At 41.4% G+C, this 14773-nt stretch overlaps 1 protein-coding gene across 4 annotated transcripts in view; it reads right to left on the bottom strand.

The window, feature by feature from the left end:
* Positions 1–3038: 3038 nt before the first annotated feature.
* The window catches only part of STK38 (serine/threonine kinase 38), a 66516-nt gene continuing 54781 nt past the window's right edge, over positions 3039–14773 (bottom strand). For all 4 annotated transcript variants that reach the window (XM_049890689.1, XM_049890698.1, XM_049890676.1 and 1 more), the window contains 6 exons: positions 14636–14697; positions 8260–8377; positions 7047–7170; positions 6539–6634; positions 5449–5543; positions 3039–5006 (listed from right to left, as the gene is read on the bottom strand). In XM_049890689.1, the coding sequence (XP_049746646.1) occupies positions 4876–5006; positions 5449–5543; positions 6539–6634; positions 7047–7170; positions 8260–8377; positions 14636–14697 (626 nt within the window). In that variant the 3' untranslated portion in view covers positions 3039–4875. The remainder of the gene's footprint in view (positions 5007–5448; positions 5544–6538; positions 6635–7046; positions 7171–8259; positions 8378–14635; positions 14698–14773) is intronic.

The following is a 14773-nucleotide window of genomic DNA, read 5'->3' on the forward strand; positions in this document are numbered from 1 at the left end:
AACCAGTTTTTGCTGTGAGGAGTAGAAGAGTTCACAGAAGGCTTCTAGAAGTTATGCATGAGCCAAACTGTGAAGGACAAATACTAGGCGGTTTGGTTCCACGGCGTGAGGGGAGATGTTCCAGGCAGACTATATGAGCAGTGATGTAAAAGTGACATGATTGCTTGGGTGACAAGGAGATAAGGCCATGCCAGAATAAGGAAGGACTCTTGCAGCTCAGACAAAGGTGTTCAGACTGTACTATGTAAACTGCTGGGAGCCCTAATGGGGAGAATGACATGATCAGACTTGAAATTTAAAAGAACTTCTTGGCAGCAGTGAGGAGGACACGCTTAAACAGGGAAAAAGACCAGAGATAAGATGGTCAGCTAAGAGACCACTGCAATGGACTCAGCAAGAAATGATGAAGGCACTGGTAGAAAGGATGGCCATACCCTGGAGTTTGATGGTACATGTAAGAAGGCTCTAAGGTTTCTGCCTTGGACAACTGGGTAGAATGAGCTAGAAAAAAGGCTATGGGGGCAAGAGGAGTTCCATTTGGTCTTCAGTTTGAGCCTGTAGGAGGCCTTGTCCAGATGGTGATTTCTAGTAGGCACTTGGCTGTATGGAATCTAGAATTCAGGGAAGGGGTCGAGGTCGGTCAGAAGGACTTTGAAGACCTCACCACAGAAGTGATAGTTGAAGCCACCAAGAGATCACATAAGTGACAAGAGAGCAAAGGCAGAGAGCTCCAAGCAGCACCAGCATTTAGGTAGTGGACAGAGCAGTCATCAAGAAGGAAGTCAGAGAGGTGGGAGGACAGTATAAAAAGTCAACAGTGTCAAGTATAGCAGGTTAATCAAGTAAGATGAAGACTGAAGAGAATCTAGTGGATAAGGCAGTTAAGATACTGGTGACCAGAGGAATGATTATAAAAATTTACTATATACATGGGATAATGAATACTAACATGTTTTCGCACATGGGAGAGATACTAGACTGGAGTGAGTTGTAGTGGGAGAGGGAAATGAGGAAGTAACAGAAGTGATTGCAGAGTGTTCCTTACCGCATTCTCCACAAAGTAATACTGTTATGGATTGAACTGTGTCGCCCAAAAATGTGTAACAATTTGGCTAGTCCATGATTCCCAGTACAGTGTGATTGTCTACCATTTTGTCACTTGGTGTGCTTTTCTTACGTGTTCTAAATTCTACCTCTATCATGTTAGTGAAGCAGGATTAGAGGCAGTTATCTTCAAGAGGCAGAACTCAATTTACAAGATTAGGTTGTATCTTGAATCAATCTCTTTCGAGATATGAGAGAGAGAAGTAAGCAGAGAAAAACGGGGACCTCCCACCACCAAGAAAGCAGAGCACGGAGCAAAGCGTGTCCTTTGGATCTGGGGTCCCTGCACTAAGAAGCTCCTAGACAAGGGGAAGATTGGTGACCATGACCTTCTGCCAGAGTTGGCAGAGAAAGCCTTCTCCTGGAGCTGGCACCCTGATTTCAGATTTCTAGCCTAAACTGTGAGAGAATAAAATTCTGTTAAAGCCATCCATTTGTGGCATTTCTGTTACAGCAGCACTAGATGACTAAGACAAATAGTTTTAACTCCATCCCCTTATCCACAGCACCAGACCAGCCTCCAAAATTCTGGGCTCACTTTTTTTCCCTCTGCCAAATCACTGCTACTTAAATAAAAACATCCAGGAAGCTTCCTAAGCCCCTCACAACTCTGGATTGGCTTGTCAGTACACAAATACAGTAACTTTTCAGTTGGTGCTGCGTTCTATTAAGCCACTTGGTGGGTGTTCTCTCCTCAAACCTATCTGTAGTTCAGAGCCACAGCAGGCTCCCTAATGCATCCCAGAGCATGAGATATTGAGCTCAGTACATTATAGGTGCGTAAATGTCATTTGGGCAAGATGTTTTTGTCTGAAAAAGGATCTTGGAAGCTGTTCTGAAGTCAAAGTTGGCTTTGATATTTGATAGAGCAATCCAGAGATACAAATGCTACCTAAGAAATGAAAGTATCATTCACTGAATCCTTCTGAATTCAATTTAAAGTGTAATTTGAGTTATACACATAGGTCCAGGAAGGCCAAACGGGACAGGGTGATTCAGGAATGTGCTTTCCAAGGAAATGATTCAGAGAAAACGCATGAGAAGTTGACGGCAGGGGACTTCTATTGTGCCACAGGGATGAGTTCTGAAATTAGCAACCTGTCAGACTAGAACCTGAATATTTAGAATGTTTCAAACCTGAGTATTAGTCCTGAATAATATTCTAATGTAGTCCTGAATCAAGAAGAGACTGAATGACATTCAGTACCCACTTTCATTTTAGTAAGTGGTAGTTTCAGTTCTATCATCTTCTAACTCCCCCAACTGGAGGAAGGAGTTATGTGTGAACAATATCAACACTGAGCCTCTGTTTCTCAACATGTTTCTTGGGACCCATAAGCCTTGAAAAGACATTACCTACTCTGGCTAGATTTAGCTTCCCTCTGCCTATGGCTCCTACCCTCTGTGGTCTTTGACACCCCTCTTCTTGCGTCTGAGGCTCCTCTCCCAGCCAGAAAAGGGACTAAGTGGGACACAACAGGACTTCTCCATTACATACCTCAGAGACAGAACCCTGCTCTGGTGGGCTGGGAGGGCTGAGAAGTCCCAGCCTGTGAGCTCGTGAGATACCTACTTGACCCCAGGATGGGAAAAAAAGGGGGCTGGGCTGGAAACGGCTGTACAAAGAGTCCACCAGGTGACAGCACATGTCAGCTGTCTCCTCTTGGTCTTACTGCAAGGGCAAGGGGAGGGCCCACTGCCTCAAGCGTGTGGGACTAACATCAGTCTCTTTACATGGACAGCAGTCCAGAAGACTGGCTTCCTGGGAACAAAAGAGCCCAGTCCAGCTTGCCTGAGTCAGAAAAGAAGCACCTTCCATGAAGATAGTGATGCAGTGTGCCCCTGGTTTACAGACAATGGGGTTAAAAAAAAGCTACCAGCACGGTGCTCTTTGAATTACAAGCTAAATGGCTTTAAAAACACACTTCCACTACTGTTTTCATACAGTTTATTCAGAAGTTTTAAAGTTAAAATGCGGGCATTTTCCCCTAAAACAAATTATCCCTGCCACTCCCCCACACACAGACTTGACTACCACTCCAGCTACTTCTCTCTACCCATGCTTACCACACACTCTTGCAACACACCCAGAGGTCAAAACCTGACTATTTGGTAATACAAAAAGACTACAAAGTTACACAAAAGAATCCCATTTACTTCCTTTTCACTAAAAGGCAATGAATGAAAGATTAAGGGGCAAACACATTACCTTCATCCAGAGTTAACCTTCCCTACCATTCTTTTTTCTTCCTCTAAGATGTAAGCTAGGACATACTTTCCTTTCAAAGCTGACTTAACAACCTCAAGCCTGGCAGAAAGCAGTCTCCCAGTTGTCGCTTGGCCATGACTCTCTGCAACAGGCAAAGTTACCAACACAGGTGCAAATGATGCTTTAAGAGTTATTAAAACTTAAAAAAAAGTAATAATGCATTAAAATGGAGCCTCCACACTTTTCTGACACAGCACAATTCCCCTAGAGGTGGTGGCAGCTGTGAAAGAGAAGGCACTTTGTGCTAAAATTCAGAGGGTCTTTGTGAAAGAACGCTGCAGCAGAGGCCCAAGCTGCAGGCGACCCCTTAGGGTGGGGAGGAGTATCCCCCAGAAAGGCATCTGCAAAGGAAAAAAAAATTCAATCATGATTCCAAGGCAAAATGGTTACTTAAAGTTAGGGGAGGAGAAATACCAAGAGAAGAGAAAACACAGTTGCACCAAGGATTAAGGACTTGGTGGCCGGCTCTGCACTTTGTACTGGGCTGGTTCCTTCACCGTTCCCAAGGAGGTGTGGGAGGCTTTGCAGAAGCAGGAGCAGCAAGCACCTCAGCCAAGTGTCCCAGGCTTCCTGCCTCTGCCTGGGCTCTCCTTGTGTGAGAAATGAGTTCTTGTTGGCAACGCTTGTGGGTACTGCTGGACCACAGCAACATTCGCCTTAGGGATTTTCCGATGCAGCCGTGAAGAAAAAGTTTGGGTTTTCCACATGGTCCAAGACTCCTTGGCAATACCCAGTGGCTTTTTGAGCCTTCTTGAGCAACAGTGCACCAAGCTAGTATCCTCCCCCCGCCCATCAACACTCAGAAAAGCAGCATGAGCATTTCAGATGGGAGAAGGGCATATATCAGTGGATTCAGGGTCTTTATCCTAGTACCATAAATAAAGTGCACCATGAAGGGAGGCTATAAAAACAGCCACTCGCCAGAGGCCGAGGTATGGGGAGAAGCTACCATCGCCACCCCCTCAGAGGATGGAGGATCATTTCCTTCAGCCAGAATGCTGGCTGCTTTATCTCCTTAGTACTATTATTGCTTTATTTCCATAGTACTATGGGACTTTAACTATTAAAAAAAAAAATACTCGGTAGGCTCGGCGGATAACACATCACAAAATCACAGGAACTGGCTGATATCTGACAAGTATACGTTACAATCCCAATGATGCTGGATGATGGCTGTTTTTCCCCTTCATTCTGTTGAACTTAGGAAAACATAAGTTTGTTTTTTGTTGTGTTTTGTTTTGAATACCTATCAAATTGGCTCATGAAGCTTCTAAAGAAGCAGACCAGCTATATATGGCTGATGTAGTAGAAATAGTTGTCTTTGTTCTTAAAGTTTTCAGATGCACCATGGAAGAGAATCCACTTACTATCACGTTTCAGGAGACTTTACCATGGCAACTGGTGAGTTTCATAAAACTTCTTGGAAGCTCTTTTGAAAGTGTGTAAGAGGAAAACTGTGACGTTGTATGAAGAACTCTGCTCAAGATCCCATATCAAGAGTACTATTTTGCTGCTTTCATGTAGGAAGGTATTGCCCCCCGAGCAGTCAGGCCTTCAAAGCGCTTGTACGTGTAATTGATAAAGACCCAATCTTTGTTCTTGTAGTCACTCTCGGGGTGGTTACTTGTGGCCACTGGGAAAGAAACAGATGTGAGAGTTGATTTACTGTCTTACTCCAATGGTAAGAACGTACCACAGTTTCTATGTGGGGAAGGTTATTTTTCACCAAGAATTTTTTTTACATTTGCCTGCCTATATTTTTTGAATTTCGTATTTCTTCACAAATATTTTTTGAAGTTTTATTTTCCCATTCCTGTCATTTTGGGTTACCTAACGTTTAATTTAAAAAATAACAACAAACTGATCTTTGTGACTTACCCAACCAGCTAAGCAGTCTAAATATGGGGTTTTTATTCATTTTCCATTCAACAAGGTCTCACCACTACCCTGCATTAGCACTGGAAAAATACTAAAAGAATCCGAAGAAAAGAAGTTCCTCTTCGTGTTCTCCACCCTGATTGGGGGAAATAATGTGCTTAGAAGGCAACAGAAGGCGGTATTGGTGGTATTATTACCTGTTGGCTTAAGAATATCAGATTCTGGAAACTCATCGAAGTTTGAGGTATCATCAATGCTTTTGATTTCAATAGATATTGCAGCAGGTCTTTCTCTGCCAAGAACAGACACGCCAAAAATTACCATGGTTAATAAACATATGGATCATACTAATCAAGTCTATCTCCAGAAAGGATCTCTGGTTTGATGTGGGGAAGACTGTTCACCAGCAGGTAGCATTTCTTTTCTTTAAAAAGCTTGTGACTCTGACAAGCTGAGAGCCAACTGACTACACACAAACTAATAAAAGTAACTCAATCATGCATAGGTAGGAAGAAAAACAGGGATAATAATAAGAAACTAAAATTCAAAGTTACTATACTCCCCCGAATGCCTGCTCTGTCTGCTAAGAAGAGAAAATGGACCTCAAAGTGTTCCCTCGTCTATGGCTCTGCCCTTCCACTGGAGGTGCCAATGAGTAGGAGGGTAGCTAAAAAAGCAGCAGTAAGGATGCAAAGATAAAATCAACATGGTTATGAAATGAATGAAAACTTCATCTTCTGTTTAGCAACCAACAAATGCTGAGTGAGAAGGCCTAGGGCCACAGCAGGTGTCCAGGCTCTCACTGCCGTTGGCAGAACTCTACCACCGTAACAATTTTCTTTCTCCATGTCTCTATCTCCATTCTGCTCTACGCTGCCCCCAACCCCAATCCTTCTTCCACTCCTTTTCACCCTTCTCGATCTCCCAGTGACAGCCCCCAGCCTGTGGACAGGAAGAGTCTTGCTGAGGGTCCCCAGTGATAGAGAAGCTGGGGAGTTTTAGACAAAAGCAAGGGCAACAGGCTTCTTAGATGCTCCCTTCACTGTGAAACCCACATCCCATTTCACTTTGCAAACAGCTGCTGGCTTCAACTGACCCCAGAGCACATGGCTGACAGGAGGCCCAATTCCCAGTCCTGACCATGAATCAATGAGAATCAGGAAAAGACCTAAATGCCTAAGAAGCTTTCTTCCCTTACTTGGCTTGACAATAATGGTGCTTCCAAATTAGTATTAGCCAAACCACAGACTTTCTGAAATAATGCTGAAAGCTCTCATATGGATATACCTGATATGTTCCCAGTCAACACCTTCAAAAAAAGAATTACTTTTGATTTCCTCAACTCCAGGGGCTCCAATTCTATGTTCCCATTCACAGCAGAATCTGGAAAAGACAGGTCTTTCAGCAAACCTCAAACAGTCTCTTCAGGAAAAAAAAAAAGGAATAATACCTTTTAAAAGAGGGGGAAGGAGCCCTGGTGGTTCAGTGGTTAAGCAAAAGGTCAGTGGTTCGAACCCACCAGGAGCTCCATGGGAGACATGTGGCAGTCTGCTTCTGTGAAGATTCCAGCTTTGGAAACACCCTATGGGACAGCTCTCCTCTGTCCAGCAGGGTCACTATGAGTTGGAATTGACTCCACAGCAACAGGTCTTCGTTCTGTTTTTTTTTTAAAGCAGGGGGAGGGGCGGGAATAGGAGGAAGGAGGGGCAGACTCAAGAGATAACTAAAACTTAGAGAAAAAAAATGATTCCTTCAAGTTAAAAAGGCTGGGTTGGGGGTATTCTCTGACTGATACCTCAAAATTAGATCCTTGGCTTTCTCAGAGATGGGAACTTCTGGAGGAAAAGTCAAAGTTTCTTTCCAGTTCATCACCTTCTTATATGTCTCTTGAGGGGTCTCAGAACAGAAAGGTGGGTAGCCTGTAATAAAGAAGGAACTTCGGAGCTTTTACACCCCAGAACTTTGACTGAGATTATTCTCCTGAATACAATTTTATAATCTTTTTAATGGCTGCTGGATACCTCTATATGGCCTTCCCTCCATGGCAGGGACAGGATTTCCACTCATCCCAAAAAAACATCTAAACCAACCTTTTATTTTCCCCAAACTCCTAAACCCAAAGTGTGCCTCGGTACCACTACAGAGTCAGCTAACAGCTGGAGCTGGGGAGAGGAAGGAGAGCAGGAGTAGAGTTGCAGATGCAGGAATAAGTGTGCCCAAAGATTAGAAATGAAAGGATGAAACACCATCATTATGAAGACTCCATTCTAGGGATATCCTTATATGGGTAAAGTGCTAAACAAGTTGAGTCAGAAGAAAGTATAGGTTTTGAAAGAGACTACGACGCCTCTTTTTGACAACTCTAGGCAAGAGGATAAGCACTCACACACAGTATTACCCCATCTGCCTTCCACTCAGGGTACATCCACCTCCACAGGCATCCATCCAATGTTCCTGAAGACAACACAGCCAAATACCACACCCAGTCATCCACACAGGTTCACTCGGTACTACCATGGATATACTCATTTTAGTACTCGCTGGCCAATGGCCACCCCCACAGATATGTCCCCTAAATACACAGACACACCATCAAACAAGGAGGAGAGGGGTTAGAGGGTTCCATGCTTTGAAGGCTTTGAGAGAGGAAGGGGACAGCAAATTAGAAATGTAAACTGAAGAACGCAATGCCCAGTTAAAGTGTGTGGCATACAACGGATGTTTAAAAAATGCCAGTGACTAAAAGAATTGCTAGATGGAGAGGACAAAAGAGTAAATGAAAGAAAAACATTATAAATGATCGACAAAGCAACCACAGGATGCCAGTAAACCTGAGAATCTAGTGGGATACGTTTGATGACAAGAGTTGTCTACCTAAGAAACTTCACTTTTAAAGGCAAGGGAGAAAAAAAATGCTTGGCCCACCCCCAGTTGAAACGGATCCTAACTATCAATTTTGGGGTCTTCCCTGGCTGCACAGAAAAGTCCTCGGAAAGCACGCAACTTACCGATCAGCATCTCATACATGATCACCCCAAGCGACCACCAATCACAGAGCTTGTTGTACCCGGTCTGCATGAACACCTCGGGAGCAATGTAGTCAGGAGTGCCTACTGTGGAGAAGGCCTGAAACATGTACCACACGTTAGAGAGGCCCAGGCAGGCAGAGGGTGCCCAGAGTCCTTTCAGAGGCTAAAGGCTGCCAAGACCACCTGGGGACACCCGCAACCTAAACAAGTACAACTGCCCGGTAGCTAACGCCCAGCTGATCTGCCAGCGAACCTTCCTTTTCCGGCCTGAACAATGACGGTTTGTTACTGAGGTTTCTCCTAAGTACAGCCAAAGCCCATAGTTCACTGCGCCAAATCTCTATCATAACAACTAGTACCATAATTTACTGAGCACCCATTAAGTGCCACGCTCTGTTCTTGGATATGTGCATATAAGCCTATTTCATCCTGACAAAACTTCTGCAAGGGAGACCTTAGCAAGCCCAGCTTTGTAGATTAAAAAAAATGTGATGCCCAAAACGGCTACAGGATTTGCCCAAGGCCTCAGAACCAGTGATCAGAGCCATTCTGGAAATTAAATACCTTGCTCTCAATCATCCCTCTTTCTACCATATATACTCTTTAATTTGAGAAAATCCAAAAGGTAAGCTTTACTATTAAAAGCTAGGTCAAAGGTTTATAACTCACTTGAAGAAATGGCTCTGAGAGGCATACTTTCTACCCTCCAGGAATTTACTCTCACAGACCAGGGCTACAAAACACTAGGAAGATGTACAATCAAAGCCCTCTAATGTGTTAAACATATGAGGTTTTACCACATGTAAGGCTCTCATCTAGGTGCTTTAAATGTTGTATGTTTTAAAATTAAAAATTAGGGCTGTGCTGTCTTTTTAAAAAATATTCTGAAATATTACAAACATACAGAAAAAAAGCACAGGCAATAAACACACCGAAAACAATTAAAGTTCTGCCCCATATGACCCCTCTTCCTTCTCCATGGAGGGGCACACACTCCCCTGAAGTTGCTGTGCTGGTCTCATATGAACAGCTCATAATAACAGGCTCCTAAATAACATGTTACTTTGTATATATTTAAAGTTTTAATGAAGGGTTTCTTACTGTAATGCATGTCTATAATGCTATATTAGGATTTTGAGATTTATTCATATAGCTCTAGCTCACCCATTGCTCTTCTGTACTACACTATTCTGTTATATGAGGAAGTCACAATTTCATTATCCATTCTCCTGTAAATGGACACCTACATTGCTTCCATGTCCCACTATTACAAATAACACCTGAAAAAACATTTTTGTAATACCTCCTTGGAAGCAGTATTGCTGATCTTAAATTATGAGCATCTTCAACTTAATCAGATAATCTTCCAGTTCTCCTCCAAAGTGGTTATACCTATTTTAACTACCCTAGTGGGGGTGAGCTCCTAATGCTCTGTATCTTACCAACACTTGGTTTTGTCAGATTTTAAAGTTTTTACCAATCTGATGAATATGTAATGGAATCTCCTTGTTGTCTGAATGTGTACTCTCTTATTTCTAGGTTGAACAGTTTCATACGTCAATCAGCCATTCAGGTTTCTTTTTTGTGAATTCTCATTCAGATCCTTTGCCCATTAATTTTTTCAGTTGTACTTTTTGATTCATACAATTTCACTGTAAATTCGGAACACTAATCCTTTGAAGTTTTATATATTGCAAATATCTTCTTCTAGTCTGAGGCTTAGCATTTTTATTATGGTTCTTTAAATGATGTAATATTTGTCATATGCCAAAAAAATGTGTAATTTACGGAACTATGAAGTAGAAAAATGCAAATGAATACCCATGAGTTCAACTGAAGAGCAAAATATTGCCAATACCATTGAAGCTACACGTGTACTCCTCTCCAGTGCCTTCCCCTAGGCCGCTCTTCCTAGCCACTATGCTGAATTTCATCTTTATCATTTTCTGCTTTGAAAAAGAAATTTAATTTTGCCACCTCTCTCTAAATGATATATAATTTTGCTTATTCATGAACTTTATAAAAATGGTATCGTTCTATATAAGGGTTTCTGCTATTTGATTCTTCCCTTCAACATTACATTTCTAAATTTGATCCATGATGTCACGCGTACCTGTAGTTCAATTATTTTCACTGCTGTAAAATATTCTACTCCACAATGTAACCATTTTCCTGTTGATAGACACTGGGTCACTTCCAGGTTTTTGCTATTATAAAAAATGCAAGGAACATTCTCATACACGTCTCCTGGTGTACAACTGCAAACTTTCCAGGGCACGCAAGGAGGAACAGAATTCCTGGGTTGTAGCGTGCACCTGAACTCTGTAAGGCAATTCCAAAGTAGTCGCACCATGTGGTTGTCTTTTCATTTTGTCTTTTGACATACACAAGATTGTCTTCCTTCACAGTAGTGGCATAAATCAAGTTTTTGTTTTACAGTTTGTACTTCTTGTATCTTATTTAAGAAATCCTTCTTTATGCTAAGGTCACAAACATATTGCCTTATATTTTCTTCTAAAAATTTAGAAGTTTTATTGTCCACCTAGAATTAATTTTTGTGTACACTATGAGGTAGGAATCCATTTTTTTCCAGAGATAATTGTACATTGTTGTCTTTTAGATACAAATATTAACATAAACACGAGATTTTTTTTTTTAGATTTTTAGAGCTTTAAGGTCCAACACACGGATTAGGCCCTCCCTAAGACAAAGAAATATTTCCATTCTAATCGTAAATGTTAGGAACTACAGACACCCTTCAATTTAGAGACTAGACTTACTCCAGCAAAGCTGTGTGTTAAGTAAATCCTATTTGTTCAAAGACTTATATTACAAAACCAGGAAATCTATCTCCACAGGAAAATAATTCCTTCAAGATAACAAGATATTAAAAAACTCTCATACAAAACTGACTTGATTTGTAAATTTCCACTTAAAGCACAATTAAAAAAAAAAAACTCGCATACATATATAAAGCAAGCATGGTCAAAACTGGGATGTAAGAGTAGGCAGTGCTCTCACTCCGGGACCTGGGGTCCCTCCATAAGAGTGTACTTTCATTTGACTTCACTTTCAGGGCAAGGTGGTCCTTCCTAATCTAGGTACTCCCCCTCCCCAAACCTCTGTTTTCCATACCAGTGTTTCCTCCAACTCCAAGCTTTTAATGCCTCAAATCCTGTACCTTTCTTTTTCCTTTTGTTCTCTGGGTATTTACAGTATCTACTACAGCTGTACTCTAAAAGAGCTTTCCGGTTCGTTGACAGTCATTTCAACCCACGATGTGCTCTAGTCTTATCATTTTAGAGATTTAGGGGAAATAAAGCAATTTAATTCCTACTTAATCATCTTCTGTAATTCTACATTTTAAAAACAAACAAAAAAACTACATAAAATAATACTCGGGAAAAGTGTGCTTCTTAGTTCAAGTAGATATTCAAGACTAAATGGGCAGTTCCTGCCTGGAGGCAGGATGAGAAGGCAGAAAGGGATAGGAGCTGGATGAATGGACACAGAGTGGGAAGGGGAAGTGTGCTGTCACATTATAGGGATTGCAACTAGAGTCACATAACAATATGTGTATAAATTTTTGTTTGAGAAATTGAGTTGTAAACTTCCACCTAAAGCACAATTAAAAAAAGAAAAACCTAACAACGGTCGGATGCCTATGTGTACTTCATCCCTCACCTCTGTGGTTTAATAACTTAAAGCAGACTCATACCTATTTCCTAACCAATTACTGGGGCCTAAGGTTACTCCGGACCAGCAGCTATTTAAAACATTACAATATGATGTAAGCAGTCAAGGAATAAAGTTAAAGTCTCGACGTTTTCCAACGTTTCGCAACAGTCTGAAAAGTAATACGATAAATGAGCAACTACATAGGTTAGGCTTAACCCAGAGCAGTGAGTATCTATTAAGCATTAACTAATTGTCAACTTTTATCTTGGTACCAGACAAATGAGATCACTTTTGAAAGGCCAAAGGAACACAGCTAACTTACTTTTTGAAGACTGATACCAAACCCATTGCCATCAAGTCAATTCCAATTCATAGTGACCGTATAGGACAGAGTAGAACTGCCCACAGGGTTTCCAAGGTTGTAAATCTTTATGGGAGCAGACTGTCACATCTTTCTACCATGAACCAGCTGATGGGTTCGAGCTGCCAACCTTTTGATTAGCAGCCAAGCACTTAACCACTGTGCCACCAGGGCTCCTTTGAATACTGACTAAGTGGCATTATTTTCTTCAAGTTTTATCAAAAGGGGTAATATGAGGATGACCTTAATATCTTTCCATGTCTAGTGGACAGAATAAAAAAGCAAGGGCCTTAATCACAGCATGAGGGTCTTAGCTTATTTAGATTTTTTTGAAAAAACCTTTTCAATTATTAAAGCCCATCTAGCTAACGCCAAACCTAGAAATGGTGAAATCTCCTTCCTCGTAGATCTACAGGCAGTTCCTAGTAAGCCTGACATGACTCTCTGATGCGTGTCAAAAAGCACAATGCTTGTCCCAGATTATGAGGATAATTTAAGGCACCTAAGCTTAATTACCTACAAAATAAATGTCAAACAGTAACCAAAGGTTAAATCCTGGCCTGCTTTTAAAAAAAAAAAAATCACAAAAGCTTTTCTTACCTTTCAAAACAGTCTCCCCAGTGGAGAGTCTCAACCTTGACAACGCAGGAGAATCACCCAGAGTCCTTTTAAAAGCCAGATGCCCAGATTATACCCCAGTCCAACTCAATCAGAATCTCTGGAGTTGGGACCCAACTATCAGCCTTTTTTTTAAGTCCCCCAGGTGATTCTGATGTGCAACCAAGGTTGAGAGCTATTGTTCCACGGAGGGCCACACTAGAAGCATGTGACCAAATTTGCTTCCGACACTCCCTAACCCTCAACAAGCCATGTAAACAGGTTTTCGGTCACATACAGAATGTAGATGTCTGAACGGTATCAGAGGGCCTGAGGAAAGGAGACTGTGTTGTCACTAACTGTACCAAACGTAAGTATCCCCAAGTGAATTCTGGAAAAAGACATCAAAGATTCATTTCAGTTACTGCATCTCCAAAGGTGCCTGGTTTAACTTAGTGCTTCTCCCAGGGACCAGGTCTGACACAAAAATCCTAACACTCAAAGCACAGGGCTCAGGGCCACTGATGGGCCTCAAATAAATTTTAAAAAATATAAGCCCTTCCTTTGATTCTTTCTTAAACAATCTCACAGGCTTCCATTTCACACAGGAATGGCAGTTACTTACTAGCAACCTACTACTATGTGAGTTATTAAAGGCACTAACTCTTTATACTCTAAGTTAAAATTACCATGTTACTTGAGTTTATAGAAAACTCTCACTCAGTATTTTGGTAAGAAGTCTGGCTGAAGCACAGTATTTGGCAGACCTGCCAAGTTACTACTGTCTACGCAGACGAGACGTGCCACGGTCTACACGTAAGTTTTATCTGTGCATGACCGTCATTCTCAGTCACAGGTTCCCGCTGCTGCGCTTCTTGCTTTCTCACTGTCCTCTGTTAGTTTAGCTTTACCGCAATCAACTTCATTTGCTCTGGGTTTCTGGCAAAGCCGAAGTACGTAGTGATAAGCGTTTTTATTATCTCTGGCCAGTAATTTGCCAACAACTAAATATCAGGAAATGTATGCTGTACTTCAGATATGAACCAACTAATCGGCTCTTGTTAAGAATAAGAGTCTGCCTAGATGGTGATACTTCACTGGTGAATTTGTACTGTTTAAATAACTTCCAATGTATTATCAAGGTAAGTGCAATAAAAGCACTTATTTTTAAGCTTGTGGGGCATAATTTTATATGTGTATATACTCAAAAACACTTATAAATAATAAGCATTTCCCTTATATTTCTCTCCAATTTTTATCACCAATTTCTTTATTCCACTGCAAAGTAGGAAAGTATGGGGCAGGAGAACTGAGTCTTGACTTGCCTAAGTGGATCAAACCTGTAAAAGTTTGAGAACCACCACCATCAAGCTCTAAGTAGGTATTTGTATTTAGTTTCATTCTGAGAGTCCTTCAGCTTAACTATATAACCCCTTTATGATGATAAAAATAGAGAAAACGTCAAACAGGGAAGAAAAGAGTTGTCACCAATGTAAAAGGTCAGAGTGAAGTCATCCATTGAAAATGTCATGACCAAGGCAACTTAGTACCTGCTCTCCTTCAGGAGATCCCTTTTGGTGCTACCAACATAGTGACACTGTTCTATTAGAGTAATCTCGCAAGAAGGGATACGCTACAAACACTTATCAAATACAAACTTACATACTTTTTTTAACTTATTTGGTTTGTAGTATTTCAGAAGCTACAGGTATTACTTACTAGCTGACGTCTATTTCTTTTCCAGGTTTCTGCTTTTCTTTTGGAATTCATGTTCTGGAAAGCTGAAAGTAAAGAAAACAAGTTGTAGTCCAAGTTCAGACAGGAATGGTTGACTATTTGTCCAGGCTCTGGTTCAAG

This window comes from Elephas maximus, chromosome 1, assembly GCF_024166365.1.
Source record: "Elephas maximus indicus isolate mEleMax1 chromosome 1, mEleMax1 primary haplotype, whole genome shotgun sequence".
Lineage (NCBI taxonomy): Eukaryota > Metazoa > Chordata > Mammalia > Proboscidea > Elephantidae > Elephas > Elephas maximus.